Below are 21,062 nucleotides of genomic sequence, written 5' to 3' on the forward strand. Positions count from 1 at the left end.
CTACAGAGGAAAGACAACACACTTAACAAATCAAGCAGACACATTTCATAGGTTCTGTTGAATGCCCATTGCCACCAGGTTACTCGGATTTCACTTATTCTGTTTGAACATTTCATAATTTTAAAAAAGTGAAGCTCCTAGGCAAATATTTAGAATCGCTATTCAAGAGCAAACAGTAACTTGGTTAACATTTTAAAATGTTGCTATTAAAATAATTACTCCGATTTATAAGGATAACAAGCAGGTTAAAGATAGGCTTTTTATTACAAGTCAAGTCAAGAATCTTTATTGTCATTATGCATAACACAACTATAGACCAATTCCCTCAAAACTTTTCAAGTGATACTCTTTAGTTCTACATCATTATATTTAACAAAGCACTGGACTTGTCATTGATTTCCTCCTTTAACGCTGGCAGGTCTCAATAATTAATTACCTAGTGATGTTTTAAAGTAACCTCCAAACGCGAAGTGGACCGAGGCACCAGCCAGACAGACGATTTACTCTTTTTTTTTTAACATATAATAGCTACAAATGATGTTATTGCCTTGAACATTAGTTTCGGGGATTGATTGCCTGAGAATATGACAAAGTGTCAAATGACCCCTTAATCGTCTCCTTTGTCCCCTCTCTGTCGCCGTGTGGGATCCTCTGTCACAAACGTCTTCAGCCGTTGCACCACATCTTCCCCACTCACCCATGGCACCGTGACCGCCTTGAACTCCCCAGGCATGGATTCATGGATCTCAGTGATCAGCCGGTGCATGGGGAAGTCTCGTCGCGGAAAGGCCACGTCCCGGGGCCCGAGGGAGAGAGCAGGACAAAAGTCGTTGGCTCCGTCTCCAACGTAGAAGACCCTCTGATAGGGTCGTCTCCGCTCCTGCGTCCTGCGGGCTATGTAGTCCCTGACGATCACTTGCTTGCACATGTTGATAGGGCACCGCGGGCAGTCGCTGGAGTGGAAGGGCTTCAGTACCAGCCGCCCGTTCTTGTTGAATGTGGCCGGGTTGGAGAAGATGTGATGGAATAGCGGGCGGGCTCCGACGCGCCGGAGCCAGGACTCGATGAAGAAGGCGTTGGCATCAGATACCAGCACCACCTCGAAGTCCTGCGGGGGTCGTGTTCGGAGGAACTGAAAGAGGGTGAGCATGCCGGGGGTGGCCGGTAACTTCTCCATGATGCTACGTATGTCGCTCTCGGTGACGCCCTGCTCCGCCAGATAGGCCAGGACGCGCTGCATGTACTCGTTGTAGCGCCCGGGCTGGTAGGTGTCCTTCAGCCAGTCCGGGAGGTGCTGACCCGGGGCAGCCTGCACCACCATGTCGTCGCTGGTTTCATCAACAATGGTCTCATCAAAGTCAAAGAAGATGAGAAAGCGCTTGTCAGAGGAGATGTGAGCCGAATTGGGTGCCATGGTCTCTGGGCGCCTGGATACGACGATCTCCTCCTTGCCTGGGGGTGGGACATAACAGCAGTTGAAGACTGAATCCCCCATGACTGACTACCTCTTACTGTAGCCAAGTTGCATCAAAGCTCCTCTGTTGCGCTCCCACTGTCCAGCATCACACACCAGGCAGGCCACGGCGAGGTCGAGGCTTTCTGGGAAACAACAAATAGACGAGGGGTGGGTGGAATGGGGGCAAAACACGTATAGGTTTCAGACAAGAAATAGAAAACATAAATGGAAAAGTTAAACCTATCAGGCTATATAGACTATAAAGAGAGCAAAGCGGCCACTCAGCAGCAACTCATGGTTTTCTGAAGAAATGTGAAGGCCTTTCTAGGAGGTAAGGAGTGAAGGACAGGGATTTTGTCCATTTCAGAATTAATGGCCAAGTCCCTGTATGCTCTCTAAGTAAATGACCAAAAAAGCAACCAACGGTACTTCACCAAATTATCACACAGGACGTGTGCATGTTGCTGCCTGCATACCTCCGATTGTCGTGGGTGTCCGCTGTGTCACCTGTTTCTCGACCCAGTCAGGCACCTTCAAGCCGTGGCTACGGGTGGTTTTGTTTTTATGGGGTCAAACAACAAGAAATCAGCGTGACTTCAAGTGCAAGCCCACTACTTTAACAGCAACATAACCTATCAAGGTCACTCAATAGCCCTTACATTAATTTTATAACTTAATGCTACAATGACAGACTGTGTACAAGAAGTGGGTCACAGTGCAAGAGGCTTATTCAGAAATTCCACTGAAGATTTAAAAATCATCAAATGTCTACGAAAACATCAAAACGTCAACGAATCCTATCATTTAATATAACCTGCTCATATCATCTACAGCAGTGACAGAGCGAACAAAAGACAAATTAATCATTTTTGCTTAAATAAAAGCATAAATGCATCACCGGCGCTGGTTCCGATCCCCGATCCGGTCTCAGAGAGCAGAGACAGACGTCCTCCGACCGGCCGGTTGGAAGTGCACTTTTATTTGCCAACCGGAGCGCTGTGGACGTGAGCGCGCTTGCGAAGTCCGCCCATTTAATAGCAGCCTACTGAGCGCGTTCACGATACTCCCAAGAGAAGAAGTGGAGACGGGAGACGGAGCGTAGTGGGCGGAAAAGGAGTAAGGAACAATAGCGATGGAACAAGATCAAATCGCTACATTGTGTATTATAAGTGGTGTTTGGACCCTGATGTCTGGGACAACACCGTGCATGGCAGTAAACAGGAAAATAACTGAATAATCTCAACACCATCAGTTGGCCTGATGCAAAAGATTTCTTCCTACTTCAGTAGAAAATTGTTCATTCTGCTCTGAAGCTGTAACTGACCTCTGACCTCTACTGTAAGGGAAACGGAATGGGGACACAGCTGTATCACATTTGAGAAGCTGAGTAGAATAAAGTTTATCAAAAGTAATACACCAATTCAAATCTGAAATAATGCCCCCATCTACAGTGAGACATTAGCATCACAGTGAGGGAGTTCATTTGGCTGCTTGTTTCCCCACAAGACAGTCTAGATAAAGCCCTGTGAATACACTGTGCTTAATGAACCGCACAGGAACCTTCAGAGCAGCGAACACACGTCTGAAAAAACACAGGGTGAAGCCCTCCTCTCCTTATCTGCCCGTTGACAGACACAGCCTCCTCCCTCCTCTACACCACAAGGCATAATGACTAACAGCTGGGGTGGCTGACTATTTTCAAACCCAAATGGGTATGGAGATGTACTGACGGCGTGTTATTATCTCCTCTGCTCATGAAGTGAGCCTCGCTACCTGACCACCCACTCAATATCAGTGAGTCACTCACACTTTTCTCTACCCATCAGCCCGTTCTGTTACCTTATAGGATTACGTGACTCACTGCGAGCCACTTAAAACCGCCTATGGTGACAGAGGGCACACAGCGTTTTAGGAGGTATTCTAGCAACAGCAAATGTCTTAATGCACCCTGAAAGGAGGCACACTGGTAACGGAGGAATAAAACAGGATACAGGAAAGGGTGAACGTTGACATGTAATTGGACCAAGTAATCAATTTCTTCACTATTCGCTTCCATATGTAAAAGTATGACATATAGGTCTCAAAAAAAAAAAAAGACTGAAGGTACACTTTACCTAACAATCCTACTACCTCCATTTAAAAAGTTTTGTCTGCTAAAAGAAACATTTTTGAAAAAGCAAAGTAATCAACTGTTAAGCCTCCTGAACTAGCAGATGGTGTTTGGCAACAGGAGTTTGGCCAAAAACCTCACGACCCCTAAAAGAGATACATTGCATTCAAACATTTCAGGTCTGCAGTTGCAATAGTCGCCTTGAATTTAAGCTTTTCAAAGCAGAAACAGGCTGCGCACAGTCCTTACTTTCTAAATTCTAAAACCCGTCTTACGTTTCCAGTAAAGCAACAGCATACGACATTAGAGAGGCAAACAAATGTGACAATCATGGCTACCTGTTTTTACTTGTCAAAGTTAGCAGTCAGTTAAATGTACATTATCAAAAAGGCCCAACCTTTTCACTTCTCAATCTCCACATTAAAAAAAAAAAAAAAAGACAAAACAGGACATTATAAAGCTGCACATTTTGTACCAGATACAATAATAAAATACACAATGCTACATTAAGTGGTTAAAAATACAAAGGGGAAAAAAGTATATTGATTTTTTTAAACATCTTTAAAGAATATACAATGTTATTTTTTTTCTTAACTAGCCAAGAATTTTAGTAGAAAGTGCACTCTATAGAACAAAGAAAGGAGGAGGAGAGTTCGGCAAACTGAAAGATCAGGACATGACGGAGAAGAAAGCTCCATAAAACAAACAGAATAATGCATCTCAGACGTAGTTTGGAGGGGGATAGTGTAAAGTCACCATAGCAAGAGGAACATTGCTTTCACTGTAAGGGCAGGTCCATATTAGAGCAAACGTTTATTCCAAAAAAAGTAAGTATACACTAAAAGAAATGTTCTTCGTGTGCTATGGTCCCCTTCACACTACCTGCCTCCACCCAAAATTCTCCTCCTTTCCTTGCCAAAAAACATCAACTCAAAGTAATCACCTTCACCCTCTGCCATGCAGCCACAGCTGCACTCTGTTCCACAATGCATTGTCACTCCCTCCCTTCCCTGCGCTTCACCCACGCAGCAGTAAAGTGCAGAGAATAGACACAAATGAAAAGGCTTTTTTTTTTTTTTTTTTTTTTTTTTAAATAAACACACAAGACAAAGATCCATACTGCAAAATGAATGAAGCAGAGCAGAGAATCCGAGGGACAGAATGATAAGCAAATAACGCAGTGGCATTAAGACCCACAGAAATGGCAGGATAATTGCAGGTCTCATCAGAAAACGGGACATCCCCAACTGCCGAGCTTAGTTGCTTCAGAGTGAATACCATCAGAGTGGTACAAAAAGGATCATATTACATTTACTGCTACCCCCACATACACATATATTGGGGCACACTGTGTAAAAGCAGCTTTTGGTACAAGTGCGCTGGGGACGATCAAACAGATCAAACTAATGCATGCACACATACGCACTCACACACACACTCAAAGCTCAGAGTTCCACCTGAACACGCCATCAGGCTGGCTAAACTAAGCTACGCAAGTTCATGCAAAATACTTAGCAACCATTTCTGCTCCTCCTAAACAAGTAACATTCACACGGCTATGATATAATGTCTTGCGCTGACTTGATTACATGGATGCTTATCTATGCAACTAGTCCAAGTATTAGAAGTTGGATGACCACTGCCTTTTATCCTGGCATTTCCTATCATGTGCTAACAACAGTATATCTACATTACAGAACCATTCATTAGCTTAAAACTGAGCAAACTATCAGAGAACATAAAAAAATAACATGAATGACCTCAGTCATTCTGTGTAGGCAACATTCAACAGGTTTAGACACACGTTTGCCTGTGTGGGTGTCAGTATGCTGAAAGTAAAAAAAAAAAAAAAAAAAAAAAAAAAAAAAAAAAAAACTTTTACATTACAACAATGTCCCAAACCAAATTGTGGAATAGAGCCTAAGAGCTAAGAGGAATATGCTTAACTGTTAAGAACTGTGATGAAAACAGTCCCGGGTGTGTATACTGTGTGTGTTGAATGACTTCTAACATGGCAACCCGTATCATTTGGACAGCAGCGAAGGGGAGGTGGGGTAAATCCCGATGGGGGCCATGTGTCTGGCCTCTCACAGTGGCAGTATTTGACAGTCATCTGTTAATCGAAAAGCATCTGTCAAACCAACAGTACTGAAAGCTGAGGTTGCACTGATCACAACAGGTAGTGACCATGTATGTTCTTTGCGTGTGCTTAAGTGTGAGGGTGCATGTGCCAAGAACATGTCATGCATAACTTGAGTTTCTCAATCACAAAATATCTAGTCAAACCTGAAATCCACTGTAGAAAAGCCAGGCTGACACAACATGTTCTGTATGACACAATACATTTTCTGTAATATTACACTTCTGAAAATTAAAGGAAAGAGCAAAATTAAGAAATATTTCATGTATTGGAATGGAAAGCACCATTTAAACATGATAGGAATCTCAGACTATGTCAAGATTCCGCTAATCATTTACAAAACCTTTTCCCAATGTCCTTTAGAAAAATTCCTGCTCCCCTTCTTTCTGTCACCTATGGCACTGCATCTTGCACTACTGCTGTTGCTCCTCTGACAAAAAGCCTCAGCCTTAAGGCAGAGCACATCTCAGGTAGAACCAGTTACAACATTCATTTACAGTTTTCCGTTGGCCCTGGTGCTCTGCAGTGCAACTCGAAGGAGAGGCTGAGTATTGCTATGGGGAGGACCTGAAAGCAAAGGTCCGGACCAATGTGCAACCATACTGTAAAAGTCTACTTGCCTTGAAGAGCAACATCCAGTGACACTGATATTTAATGGTCTGTGAAGCCCAGGTAATACATACATGAATTTCATCAGCAGCTTTTGATGAAAAGGAGATACTTTACACCCATCGACGTACAGGTTGCACGGAAATCTTTTACATCGGTTTCCTAAGAAAGAGTTCAGGAAGGAAAGACGTAGGAGGTTGTAAAAGCTCTGTCAGTTCACCAGGTTTTTTAAATGATACATGTACTGAGGGTGAATCTTTCATACATACACTGGTGTGTATGTTTAATCCGACTTATTTAAATCTGAGAGGAACGCCCTTGTAACTGAGAGACTGAGGCAGGACTATGACAGGAGGAGGAACAAGGCGCGGTTTGGTGTGGGTGTGCAGAGCTGAAGCACAGTTCAGTGGTGCTGTGGGGCTCCTGGACCCTTGTCAGGTGGGGGCATGTGGTGCAGGTAGCTGCTGTCTTCATGCCCACAGTGGTTTAGGGGCTCACTCTTGAAAAGGGCAGGGGGAGGGGGCAGGTGAGAAACTGGGGGCACAGCCAGGTGATGGTGTGTGTGAGGTGAGGTATGTTGGGGTGTGTTTGAGAGATGCTGCTGGGTTGTCGGGGGGTGGGAGTGATGGTGAGAGGGGGCTGAATGGAGCTGCACATGGGAGAATGCGTGTCCTACAGGGCCTCGTGAAGCTATAGACCCTCCTGTTGGCGTGAGGCCCAGGGAAGCTGAGGTGGTGGCTGGGGTGGCGGCTGATGGGCCAGGGCCAGAGTTAGAGGAAGAGGAGGAGAAGGTGTTGGCAAAGATGCGGACAGGCACAGGTGGACTGCTGGTCTGCAGAACCACAGGGCTGGTGACCCGGAAACATTTCTCTTTATGTGCTTTGAGCATGTTGGAGAAGCGGAAGCGCTGACCACAGACCTCGCAGGGATAGGGCTTCTCCCCTGTGTGGGTGCGACGGTGGCGCTTCATGTTGGGCCGGCTGGTGAAGCTCTTTCCACAGATCTCACAAATGAAAGGCTTCTCTCCTGCGCAGATTCAGAAAAAGAGACAAAAGGTATGATGGAGACAGACACTGTATCAGTTAAGAAAAACGACTGTAGCTTTACAGAGAAAACAATGATGCATCAGAGTCTAATCTGCTGCTGTCAAATGTGAGATTTTACATAATCAGCTGAATAATGGCAGTTAATTTTCCCCAGCTTTTAGCCATTTGTCATTACAGAGAGCAGCAGTCTTCTTTTCAAAATGCTAATAAGTTGCCATCTTCAATTGAGGGCCTTTACTGTCAACCCACCCGTTCTGCAGGAAGCTATTACCATTCACACTTTGAGGCAAAATGTGCAAGTGTACAACAGCATCTCAGTTGGAATGACGCTCTCTTAACCTCCCTCCATGGAGCCACTGAATGTGCCTGCTACCACCCACACAGCCATCTATTAGCAGGCTGCTGAAGGGCTCTCCAAATACCTTATTCTGGCATGTTATGTGCAAAGCTCCAACAAACTAACTGTATATCAAAAAGGTTATGTGCTGGTATTCTGTAACATTACACTGGCAAGAATTCGTGAAAAATCTGTGTGCAGTGAACCACATTTTGGGTGTTTTAACATGTGTGCTGTCTATTATAGGGTATGACTGGGTGTGTCTCCTCCTGAAGGAGAGTAGAGGGTAAGGTAGTGTAATTACAGATCACAAATAGAACTGTGAGGGCCAACGGAGAACAGTGTCTCAACCCACGACAAGCACGGGTGGAGGAAAAGCAAGATGTACAGGCTTCACTTTTCAGCTTGGTCTTAAATAGCACTGCAGCAAGGGCAGAAAATCAGGAGGATGTAATACAGTCTGTATCTGGGTAGTCATTATAAGCCACAATATATGCAAGGCTCCTCTGATGTAAAACAGCCCTTTCATTACCACAACTGGGCGAAGTCTCCTTGCTCTTACCGCCAAGATGTTCATCTTGGCGACATCCCATGTCTTCTCTTTTTTTAAGGGAGAGCATGGAGGCTGACTAACTGATCTAGCCCATGAACATGGTTGTTTGGTGTTTTCATCTCTAAACTAGAGATGTCCTGATGCAATACCAAGTATGAGCGCCAATCCTAGCATATTTCACAGGATAGGTATTGGCCAGAATAGAGCCTAACCAATTCCACTCCATACAACTACAGTCTTGATTTTGAGGAGACTCAGTCACATTTGTCAAACAACCAATAAGCTGTGATATTAATCAGCCCAACAGTCTATACTGCTTGTGTGTATTGCTGGCACTTAGACAAGACCTTTAAGCCTATTTTTAGTTTCAAGGCTATTTTTTTTGGAGCCACATGTGTAAAACTCTTCACGGAGTCCACCAAAACAATGAAAGCTCAGTATTTCCAACCAGAACTTTATACGTTAAAATACGTCAAGTTAAAACATATGATTTATCATCTGTTACATCAGTCCTACTGAACATGGCAGTTCTTTTTCAAGTGTGGGTTGGAAAGGCTACACATACGCAGTACATACAACATGTAGCCAGTAAGTACCTCATTGGCTAATAATCTTTTAAGTTTTGGGTCGTAGTTTTCCCTTTTCCCAATGCGTTTTGGTACACCAAGTGTGCGCTCTGTACCGACATGAGCACAAGATGTTGTGCACTGCAAATACTCCCAGTTATTCTTTTATTTATAACAATAAAGAAGCTCCTGAAAAACAGTCAGATTTATCTGACAAAAAAAAAAAAAATGTATTGAGCTTTTTCAACAAAACAGACGCCTCGATTTGTATCAGGAAGTCCTATAGGCACTCTCTGCATTCATATACTTATTTTTGTCCATAGAACTGTGAATGCACATCAAGAAAAACAGAATGATAAAAGAAAACCCTTTGCATTAAACACAAGTTTTGCAACAACAGCAGCAGTCATCTTGCTGTTTATTTTAATTGACTGCTACACAACTGTGTGATATTTACATAACTGCTGCAAAGCAGAAGTATACATACAGGAGGGGAGATTGAAAAGATGAGAAAAGGCGCGATGCCATTTCCAACATATTTATAGTCTCAATCCTTCACTTTGTGTTTTCCTGGCCCTGTTAGGTTGGATAGAAAGCTGGCTGCAGTAACGTCAGTAAAATTCCAAACCCAAGGACAAATATTGAAACTAGCAACAAGTGGTTGCCTAAAGTCTGAATTAATTCTCTATTCAAACTGTCTCAGTTAATGTTGTTGCATCAGTAAACTGCAGTCTCTGGAACATAACTGCAATGGGCAGGTAAAGTTTAACAGCTTGTGTAAACATGTAAAGCCTTCCAGCTTTGTGGAAATGGGCTTTAAAAGAGGAACTGGGTTTCTGCAGTTAAAAAGCAGGTCAAGTTTCTCACTTCCTAAAAGGTTTCAGAGCAACAACAGCCCAAAAACATGACCTGATTAGTCCATGAAAAGTAATATCTTCTCACCTGTGTGTGTTTTCATGTGCTCATCAAAATACTGCTTCATGTTAAAGTCTTTGCCACACCATTGGCACATGAACTGCTTGTGTCCGATGTGAATACTCATGTGGGAGCGCAGTTGGTACTTGTATTGGAAACGCTCGTCACAGTTCTGCAGCAGACACAGAGTCATTCAGATAAACACACTAGGTCAGCACACAGGTATGTACAGTACACAAAAACAGGCAAATATACATGGAACCCAAAGCTCTGAATTAGAAGGCATTTCACATAATATTCTTTCTCTACCTGCTAACCTGTTGAAAGTGGTTTGAAACCGAAATATTTCCCTTTACAAGTTTAAAACAATCATTAGGGTTTAGGAGACCACTCAAAAAGTACACATGTACAAGATACCTGAGCTTTACAGCTGTATGTACACTGCACCTACAGTGGTGTCACAACTGTACATAGTCTACTCTGGATACACAAAACAAACCAGCTGCTGGAACTAGTCAGATTTGCAAGAACAGTGACAATGACATTTCGTTTCATTTGCATATAAAAAAACCAGAAAAACGACACACGCAGCCAAGAATCTGATTTCTCACAAAATCTGTTTTAACACATTTCTCTTATTCCCATCACCTGATACGTAGGTGGATTACCAGATACATTTTGTTGACAATTTCACTTTATCAATGAACCAACAGATCAGGATAGTCTCGCTGGACTTGTTGTGGCAACATGTTCGTAATCTCAAACCTGCTCAGGAGCAGATTAATTCTCAGGCTTATTCAGTGTAAACAAGATAACCTCACTGATTTAAAAGGGCCTCAGAGCGGGAAGCAACTCACTGACATCGGAGCGATTATAACAGGACACGAGTTTGGGGAGAGAGATGAGAGAAAAAAAGAAAAAAGCAGACTGAGAAGTGCTGTAATAACTAGATGTGGAAAATAGACTGGATTTAAAAACTCATTTAATTATTGAAGCAAAACTATGAAGAAAAACTAATAATAATGCATCAGAACTAAAAGTAACAGGCTACGTTACAGTGATACCAGTTTGCAGAATATTCTTGTAGCCTACTTAGCCTGCAGAGATTATTTAAAGTAGTAGGAATTTAAGCACACACAAGTTAATCATCTAAACAATTAATAAATGAAGATGATCTAGACATCTCTTATGTGCACTTGAATTCCCTTTAACCAATTTGTCACACTGTTGGATGTATAAGCATACCGGTGCACCGGATTACCATTTATGCATTTAACAAACTGAGCTGTCATATCAAAGCAGTGGACATGTGGCAATGTTAAGTATTTAAACGGGATACTCATACGTTTAATTTGTCAGCCACTTCTCTTTGCATTTTGCAGAGTTCTGCTTTTGTATTTACATGCAAATAAAATCTTTAAATTCCTTGTATCCCTCTATCAGAAACTCTCTCTCTGTGGCTGTGATAGACATCTGTGTGCAGCCAATCAGAAAGCAGCTGATCATGTTTTCAGCTGTCATTATGTATGGTCTAGGCACTGACCACAAAAGCACACTGAATCCAGTTTTTCCACAACACAGGTGAAGGTTTGACAAACCAAAATATCCAGATAACTTTAGATGGCATTAGTGACACACGAAGAATACCCCCCAGTCTTTACTGCAGTGAGATGTTTATAATAGCCTCAGGAATACCTGATAGATAAATGTTTGTGGAAAAACTATCCAGCAGTTTAATATTTCACTACACAGTGAGACCACTGAGTGAGACCACTGAGAATGACCTACACATTACATGCATCCTTAATAAGCATGTAATCACATGTTTGTGTAGGATGACTTGAAACATTTAATTAGAGGCCCTCCACGGATATGTGCAGGGAACATGATTTGGCTGTACATAAATGGCCTCTGGTGGGAGTAAAGCACCCGTTCTGCCAACGTCCTGTAAAGTTAATGAGTCAGATAATGGATAACATCAATTCTTCATAACTTTTGAGCAAAAAATAAGCTTGGAAGTCCTGATGGACAATGTAAAAATGCATTCATGCAAAAGGTGGGCTTAAAGCTCCTAAACACTGGACAGTCAGTTCTAGATTTATCTTGTGTTCCTGCTAACTGGTGAACACTGTTTATGTGTGGTTTGCTAATATTTGTCATGGCTTGACTTTAGCTTCTCTCTACAACATAACAGTCCAATGAATGTTGAAAATACAGGAGGAAAACCTTGTCAGAAAACCACTGGCTGAACATAGCTGACCGTTTTGGATTGGTCACAAACCAGACACCAAAGATGCTCAAACTAATGAGCATGTTTATAACAAATAACATCTAATGATAATGAATTACCATTACAATGGTATGTTCACAGTATATTGGTTCAAAACAAAAATAAAAAACAAAACAAGCCCCATTCAGGTCTAAAATTGTTCTTAGGCTGCTGATATTGGCCTTGTAACTGACCTGTATGAGCATACAACGGCTGTATTATTGCTCATATACCTGCCTGTGCACTCTGGGTTTATCTGGAGATTTAAACAGTATATCCACTAGGGGGCAGGTTATAGACTAATCAACCCTGGCAAAAAAAAAAAAAAAACTGAACATCCCCCTTTTCCACTTTTCTTTAGCATAAGGTAAACAGGATCCATGACAACACTGGAGGACATTATAATATTTTGGTGTTGTGATGGCGGCAGAGAAAACAGCAACAACATTGTAGTTGGTTTGCTAGCTGGACAAGAAAACATGTAGTTAACACACAGAGGCAATTCAAAAATCTGATCACACAGTCATTGTGAATGCAGCTGTGACACATTTTGTACTTGCTGTCAACTGCAATCTGTCTCAAAGACATTTGAACCCAATTTGTATGTCCATACAGACTGTGATGACATAACAGGGCCACAGTGTATCTTACCTCACAGCGGAAGGGCTTCTCTCCAGAATGCTGGAGTGAGTGAACTTTTAAAGACATGCTACGTTTAAACGACTTCCCACATGTCTCACAGGTGAATGGCATGTCCTTAGTGTGAGCTGGGTGTGGGGAAAGACACGGAGGGAGAGAGAGAGAGAGAGAAAGAAAGAGGACAGTACTGAGACAACTGCATACACTTGATCAAGTAACATGCTTTTAAATGGAATCGTTGTGTAAGAATAAAGAATACTACTACACAACCAGACATAACATACTAAACTTGACAATTTTTACTGCTTGATAGATTTTACCAATGTGTCAACTCCATTAATTCTCAAGTGACAACCTACTACTACTTCTTTCAGCTGTTCCCGTTAGGGGTCGCCACAGTGAATCAACCGTTCACATGTATACATTTGGCACACGTTTCACGCCAGATGCCCTTCCTGATGCAACCCAAACTGGGATACAGTGGAACCTTGGATTGCGAGTAACCCGGTCTGCGAGTGCTTTGCAAGACGAGCAAAAATTCTGATTCGATAAACGAGCCAGGTCTCACAATATGAGTAGTACGTACGGTTTGTCTGCTGAGAGTCACGTCACAATTGAGCCGATGCTTCTCGCGCCTCAATCGTAGTCAACATTGGTACTGCAATAACGGCCCCTCATGCCAGCCACGATTCTTTTCAAAGGTAAAGTGCAGGTTAATTTGTTTTATTTGTACTTTATACTGTATTTTGTATTACTGTAATCATTTTTATATGGATATGTGGCTGTGGAATGAATCATCCCAGTTTCCATTATTTCTTATGAGGAAATTTGCTTTGATATACGAGTGCTTTGGATTACAAGCACGTTGCCGGAACAAATTATACTCGCAATCCAAGGTTTCACTGCGCATATATATGTGGGCAATTTAGAGTCGCCAATCAACCTAAGCAGCATGTCTTTGGACTGTGGGAGGAAGCCGGAGTACCCGGAGAGAACTCCCTGTGCTTGTGTGGGAACACGGAAACTCCACACAGAAAGGCCCTAAACCCGGAACCTTCTTGCTATGAAACAACAGCGCTAAACACTGCGACAAACTAATCAACAGAAATTACCAAAAGACCTAATAATCCTACAAAAAAAAGCTATACTTTTAAAACAGTCATGAAATACACCAGGGAAATATCTAATTCTGAATATTAAGGTGAGCAAGATGGAAAGTGCCAAATAAAAAAAAATAAATAAATAAAAAAAAAAAGGAGGCCCCACTTACCAACCATGTGCTTACGGACATGAGCCATAGTGTAGAACTTCTTCTCACAGATTTCACACGAGAACTTCTTTTCTGCATATCCGTGCACAATCTTAATGTGTTCATGCAGTGACCAAAGTTTCTTAAAAGACTTGTTGCAGGAGACACACTGAAAAACACATGAAGGCAGAGAAAAACATTAAGAATGTGTCTAATGTCGCTGACAGGTATCATGAGCAGCAAAACCCCGATAGCCATTAGATAGCTCCAGTTTGCTAAAACTGTTCTCTTATACTCCAGCTCCCTCTGCTGGAGTAAAATCAGCATGAACTGAATTTGCTGAAATGTTTTATGAGGCTCAGCACACAAATAAACTTAGACTTTGGGGGGAGGGTGTGTGAATTTCACCAATGCTAATTTCGCTTGTTGATGCGATTCTCAGTTAAATGGGCAGCATGGACCTGGTCATGTTTCCTCAGTAACAGTGGATGTCAGATACCGATTAAAGAAAATTCTTCTGAGTTATTTTAGAATCTGCCACATGACTCATACTAAACACTGGACAAGATATTGTGATTTTTTTCCCCCCCAAAAGCATCTTTCTCTTATCCACTTCCATGAAACTGGTGAAACACCAGGCAAACAGTGTTGGCCACATTATCTCCCATCTGAACCATGAACCCCGGTGCTTAGATCGGCTGGTCTTACACAGACGTTCAGCTTTTGAAGTCAGCATATTCAAGACAGATTTAGACTGTCCTATAATATTTTTAAATTTTGATATTTTTAAACCATTTTCTAAATAACTTATTACTGTAGTATTTGCAAGCATCTCATCTGCTTAATAAGTGCCAACCTCACTTGTGATCATGTACACACTCAAAGGTGAGTCTGCTCTATTTTCAGTTTCTTAGAAACTGAAAGAGGAGTGAAAATTATAATAAAGACAGGTTTACCTCCGTTTTGTTATTGTTACTAATGTCACCAACCAAACAAAATCTGGCAGCAACAAAAGCAACTCTTAAGACGTTTTAGAGCATTGTTACAGTGTGCAACTGTGAGACCGGAGAAGTTTGCTTTACCTGGATGTTCTTCTCACAGTCAGTCTGCTGGTGTAAGGCCAGTTCACTCTCCAGTACAAACTTTTTGCCACACTTGTCACAAATCTGCATTCGCCTGTGTGTGACATTCATGTGCTTCTCCAGGTACCAACGTGTGTTGAACACTCGAGGGCACTTTTCACAGGCCAGCATCTCCTTCTCTTCCAGCTCTGCCTTCCCTCCCGTCACTGTGGTTGTGGAAGTGGCAGATGATGGTGCTGTCCTGGCTGATCTGCGCTTGTTCTTTGGAGGCTCCGTGCACTTCTGTCGCCCCCTAGTGGTCATTCCAGCAGTGGCAGTGCTCAGAGCTGTTCTGAGACTTTTCCTCCGTGGCTGGCTGGGGGCCACTGCACTACTAACACCCCGACGAGCCCTCTTTGATCTTGTTCTTCGACTCTCAATCTCATCCTCCTCATCATCTTCTTCCTCTTCATCATCGGGGCTGTCCTCCTCTTCCTCCTCCTCCTCCTCCTCCTCCTCGTCGTCTTCGTCGCTGCCGGCTCGCTCAGAGTCATCTACTGAAGTTCCAGTTTTGTTGTCGCCCTTGGATACATGAAGTGTCTGGTTGTTCAGGTTAACCTCGACAATAATCTGTTCACGCTTGAAGCCCTCCTCTTCACCATCCTCATCCTCACCATCCTCATCTTCGTCATCATCTTCAGTTTCGTCAGAGGTGCCGTCGTTGCCAGCCTGGGACCCCTGCGTTCCCACCTCCTGCCCTGATCCCCCCTCTCTGAAATACTGCTGATGTTGCTGTGGTGTCACATGTTGGGTGGGACTGATGTTCTGATCTCCCATGGATGTCTTGGTTGCCATTTTACTGTCCACTAACACAGAATAAGGTTTGCCACCAACTTCCCGCTTATAAAGCTTGCCTGTCAGGTCGAGATCTGGGTTAGGGGAATGAAAATAGGACTGGGACACTGGTGCCCTGCGTCCTTCCTCCTGTGACATCCCGCCAAGGCCAGGGACGGAAACCTCTTCCTTGAGGCTCTGGCAGGATTTCATGAAGAGGGACAGGGGATGGAGGGATGGAGTTGGTGGGAGCGCTAGGAAAATGGAAGAGAGTCACTGCTATGGTGCCTCGTTAGACTAGCCTACTCTACAAGGAGAGGCAGGGGACGCCCCACCAATCCCCCACCCTCCTTCTACTGAGGAGACAGGAAGGAGGGGATAAGGTGAAAAACAGTCAACCTGATTCAAAAAGAGCATCCATGCTGTCCAGGGTAGTAAATACAATGAGAAAGACATACAATCTGTTCTATGCTTTGTTTCATAGAATTAAAAATCAGACTGCAAAATCAAAGGGCTCAGTGTCCTTGATGATGAACATTTGAAGCTAAATTCCTCTCCGGTTATTATGCGAGGTGTAGGCAGATATCAGATTCAGTTTCTCTGAAGGCTCTTCAGGGTGCCAGCGTCTTCAAACAGCAGAGCAGGTAACGATGAGCAGAACGCCAGATATGGGACTGCTGCAAGGACTTCTGTCTCTTTCTTTAGGGCCATTTAGCATGCATTACCTATGATTTAACAGAGAGAAGAAACAGGGAGAAATAGAGATGAGATAAGAAAAGGCTCTTTCGCTGTGTGAACTGAAACTACATCCATATTGTGAAGTTTATAACACTCAGCGCCACATTAACCCACAAACATTTCAGTGTTGTGTGTAGGAGTTGAAACCACAGCCTCTGCAAATGACTGTGAGTGAGCAGTCTCAGTATTTCCAGACCACAACAGAAACACCATGCTATAAAATAAAATGCAGGGATGGGTTTCTATGGTGACACTATTATACATCTTGCTAATTTAAGAGCATATTTACAACAATGGAAATAAAACAATACAATTGTTCCAGAAGTATTAGGCATAAGAAATGTCAAATATCTTATATACAGTCAGATAAATATGTTTACCTAAGCCTTGTTTGGTAGCTCAAGGTAAATGTAATAGATTATATGTAAACATACATACAAGGATATCACCTGCAATCTACAGTACATCTTGAATCCTAAACAAATAATTGCACCAATCAAAAAAATCTCACAACTGTGCAGCATGTCTTTCTGGTGTAATATTTGGTACAATTAACAAAAATGTGGAATAGATCCACACCACCTGGACAGTAAAGCACTGATTATACATAAACTTGTCTTTTGTTTTAAACATCACACACCCATGTGCACACAGCTCCCACTGACTGTTAGAGAGCATAGTGTAACCACAGCTTAGAAGCTTTTATTGCAAATCCAACCACAGGAAACTGTATTTTAACCTTTCAATGAAGCCTAAGCACTGCACAGTTCAGAGCCTACAGTTAACATTGTGTTTGCACACATAAAACATGAAAAAGACTGCATTACAACAAAACCTTTTTCTGGTGGGCTCCTTGTTTTTATGGTGTTTGTAACGTTCCTGACCTTTGGCTAACTCAGTGCTCGGGTATCTCTGACAGTTGGTTAACACTGAACAATCACACACCCTACTTTTCATAATGAGTATGCATCAGGGTTGTTTTGTTGACTAGTAAACCTCCCTGAGGAAGTAGCAGAAAACATTTCCTTTCTGGAAGACGGTAAACATTTTCTCATTTGCGTCTTCACAAACATCTTTTGCTTTATTTCTTTTAACAACATATGCCCCACTGTTTACGAAGAAGCCCTTAAAAGACCTTGAAGGAACTTTCATATTCAACCACCCACTACCTGGCTCATGAAAGCTTCCTTGCTCTAATCTTTAATTTACAGTTAGGATTAACATGAAGGGTTTGCATGTGCCACAAAAAGGAGCAAGAGAGTGTGCAATGAAGTGGAATCACACATCATGATAAGCATCAAGCTACAGTGTATGGTACAGCAAACATGAGAATGCTGATTATTTTGTCTATTGTGACCACAAATATTTATCACAATGAGTTGTCTGTGGTTCAGCCGCCAAAAACATCATTCTTAACATTTCCAGGGCAATATTTATCTAAAAAAAAAAAGTTGCTGCTTGGTTTTTTATTAAAGACAAACATACATCAATCTGCTCTCTGTCTTTGCAAACACAAGTGAAATCATTTATGCAGATTTTGACTATCTGCACATACAAGGCACACCTGTCTTCCTCTGCACGCTGATGCTGATCCTTTCTGAGAGTTGGACAGCAGCTCTGAGAACATTCAGACCACACGGGGAGGGCGAGCTCTGCACTGTCAGACTAGCTCGCATGGCTGTCTTCAACACAAAGCCTGATAGATTATCAACTAAGTGACAGAGGAATATAAAATTGCATGTGAAGCCAGAAACTGACTTAAATGCTATGGGCTGGTTCCATCCCCTCCCCCTTTAAAACACAAGTATGTTTAAAATACATATTTATGAGCTTGAAATAATTTGCCATTTATAATATAAAAGTAAGCAAAAGTGCTAAACTGACTACAAACACTGTCAAAAACACACATGTGCAGATAAACAACCACACAGTGTAGGTGAGGCAATGGAACTCCTTCCACTCGCTTGTCATTATCAGTGATGAGTCATTTCAGAGTTTCACTCACAGTGAAATAATGCAGCCCTTTGATGTGGGAATCAAGTAGCGCACAGACTTCTCAATATCACTGGTAATTAGTCTACACAATCAACTCGTCAGATTAGGAAGTCAACCCTATTAGAATGATGATAATCAGAGACTGGATTTTTTGGGCAGCATGAACTTTGCACCCTGATGCAATAAAATAAAATAAAATAAAATAAAATAAAATGCATCAATGAATGTCTGTGTGACAGCCAAGCTCAACCCACACCATGCCCAGAAAAACTTTCACAGAAATCAAAGTTTATTAAACAGTTACCAATTTATAACCTACTCCAATCACAATTCTGAAATGAGGAACCAAAACTTAGTTCATACAGAGTATGCCACAAGGGCAGCCATGTACTCGACAGATGCTACTGAGGTTTAAAATTTGAATGAGACAGGATGGGAGTGTTACTGCGAAGGCACTATACAACACTCTAAAACTGAGAGCACTAAATGGTGCAAGTGTTCTGAAGTGCTTCACTGAACTATAACAGTAAAGCAGACCTCTGAAGAAGTCAAAATATATCATGTTTACCTCTTATCATTATCATCATCAACTTTATTTATATAGCACATTTAACACAGCCAGAGCTGACCAAAGTGCAAAGTGTATTATGTAGCAGTGCTCCTGAAATCCATGTTGCCCTCTCTAGTCTAGACTATAAGGAGCTTTCCCTTTCACAGTTTGTAGAGGAGTGAGGGCTCACATTCCTAACTCATAAGACCTTAACCAGCTCACTGTGTTGTGCACTGCAGAGGTGGTTCCATGTCTCTGTAGGTATTTGGCCCTCAAGCCCATAAATCGGGTCACAGAGCAGTACCTAGTGATTTTAGTCTGGTATAAATCATCTGTGGTAACATCAAGTGAAAACAGCCCCAGGCTCTCCCAGATTCTTTACTGTCTGTCACCACACAGTGAGAGAAGAAGCCTTACAGAAGACAGTCCACTGACGTTTACTACTGACGTTTACTACTGGGATACCCTGATTCTAAATAGGGGAAGAAATAACATGGGAGCACTGAGCATAACTTATGTTTAACATCAAATTAAGACCATTTAAAAATAATGCAAAACATGCTCCAAATACGAACTGAAGGGTTAGATGCAATTTGTCTACCATTTCCATCTAACGAAGTCACAAAGTGCGAAGCCAACACTAGACATATTTTTGAGAAGTATAACGAGATGGTGCATTAGCTACTTTTTGGTTTCAGAATCCTACATCTTTGCAGCAACAAAACTTGCAGTTGACGTTCAGGCGTGTATGAAGCAAAAAAACCCGTTTGAAACAAAAAGATAGTATTGTACACCGAACAAGAGTAACTGTGCAGGCCTGCCCAACTTAGGCTATTAGCTAGCTAGCAATACTCCATAGATACTAACCTGCATACACATGACAAGCTAACTTGGCTACATTAGCTCAAGGTGCAGCCATTAAGTATCTTTGTGCAGATAACTTGCCATGAAGAACAATCATTACCTTGCATAAGCTATAACGTTGCCATCTAAAGGTATTTGCTGACATGCATGAGCTCAAAGCAGATACACGACTTTCACTTTTTTAACCCAAAACGGCCAAGATTGGGGCTAGTTAGCTTAAAGCTAGCATTAACGTCAGATAATTAGCATAAACGTTACACTTAATTTTGATACTGCACTTTAATGAGAAAGGGTGACAGTTGTCGGGGGAAATTCCGATGGCATGATTTGTCATAAATGTATTTTTCTTGTCGTGCAAGATGAAATGCGCCGCTTTCTTAACAAAACCCAGACTGCTGTACTGACAAATCCACTCAACTCGACACTGTGACAAAGTCACTGCTAGCTGAGCTCACGGACAGTTCTCACCGTAGCTTCGGCCAGCGGCTCTCAGTGACCTGTGCGTGCTCCCCAACAGCTTCCATACTTGTCATACAGGTAGGAGCGAAAAATAAGTAAATAGAAGCATTTTGTTGTCGGTTGCTGGCTTACCTCCGTCGAGAGCGACCTCCCTCTTGCGTTCATGCAATCAGAGTTGCACAGATTCAAGGTTGCACCCGCACTTCTGTCGCTCGCCCCCCCGTCTATGATCGCGGATCTGCATTTACAAAAGCCAATGCCAGTGGTGTTTTTGTGCAAAGTGTGCCAGATTACTTGTTTTAAGTGTGTTACGGGATGCAGAGATACCTGCGCACCGGTGCACTCAGCCCCGCTACGTGGCCCTGCCAAGCTCTCGCGCGTACCACCGCCGTCCCGCGCTCATCTCAGGCATTCAGGCCGCTGTCTGGGCAGGCGCGCTACGACGTGTCTGAGTCTCCGCTCACCAGACAGGGCACGGCGCGCGCACTCGCTGAGCTGCAATGCTTGATTGATGAAACGATGATGAAAGGACCCCGAGGACCGTTTATCCTCCCTAAGGGACATCCTAAAACCGTAATTAATTTATTCTACTTTTACCAGCACGTCACACTCTTAATGAGTTATTTGTTGTTGTTGACAGGTAGCCTACTACAAGTCTTTACAAACAAAATA

General features: G+C 42.5%; 2 protein-coding genes across 7 annotated transcripts; both read right to left on the bottom strand.

The window, feature by feature from the left end:
* Positions 1–6: 6 nt before the first annotated feature.
* On the bottom strand, positions 7–3,798 carry phospho1 (phosphoethanolamine/phosphocholine phosphatase 1). Of its 3 annotated transcripts, XM_020590442.1 has the most exons (3): positions 2,355–3,798; positions 1,933–2,000; positions 7–1,599 (listed from the first exon to the last, which is right to left on the bottom strand). In XM_020590442.1, the coding sequence occupies exon 3, from the start codon at positions 1,493–1,495 to the stop codon at positions 608–610; it is 888 nt and encodes a 295-aa protein (XP_020446098.1). In that variant the 5' UTR covers positions 1,496–1,599; positions 1,933–2,000; positions 2,355–3,798; the 3' UTR covers positions 7–607. The 3 variants fall into 3 exon arrangements, with proteins under 3 accessions (XP_020446098.1, XP_020446100.1, XP_020446099.1); XM_020590444.1 differs by lacking the exon at positions 2,355–3,798 and having other exon boundaries at positions 7–1,595; positions 1,933–2,346; XM_020590443.1 differs by lacking the exon at positions 2,355–3,798 and having other exon boundaries at positions 1,933–2,346.
* A 96-nt stretch (positions 3,799–3,894) lies between these two features.
* znf652 (zinc finger protein 652) lies at positions 3,895–20,930 on the bottom strand. Of its 4 annotated transcripts, XM_020590439.1 has the most exons (7): positions 20,718–20,930; positions 20,523–20,628; positions 14,972–16,509; positions 13,911–14,058; positions 12,653–12,768; positions 9,760–9,904; positions 3,895–7,341 (listed from the first exon to the last, which is right to left on the bottom strand). In XM_020590439.1, the coding sequence occupies exons 3-7, from the start codon at positions 15,995–15,997 to the stop codon at positions 6,719–6,721; spliced, it is 2,058 nt and encodes a 685-aa protein (XP_020446095.1). In that variant the 5' UTR covers positions 15,998–16,509; positions 20,523–20,628; positions 20,718–20,930; the 3' UTR covers positions 3,895–6,718. The 4 variants fall into 4 exon arrangements, with proteins under 4 accessions (XP_020446095.1, XP_020446094.1, XP_020446096.1 ...); XM_020590438.1 differs by having other exon boundaries at positions 20,523–20,930; XM_020590440.1 differs by lacking the exons at positions 20,523–20,628; positions 20,718–20,930 and adding an exon at positions 20,400–20,468.
* Between the last annotated feature and the right edge of the window lie 132 nt (positions 20,931–21,062).

This window comes from Monopterus albus, unplaced genomic scaffold, assembly GCF_001952655.1.
Source record: "Monopterus albus unplaced genomic scaffold, M_albus_1.0 scaffold12.1, whole genome shotgun sequence".
NCBI classification, from domain to species: Eukaryota; Metazoa; Chordata; class Actinopteri; order Synbranchiformes; family Synbranchidae; genus Monopterus; species Monopterus albus.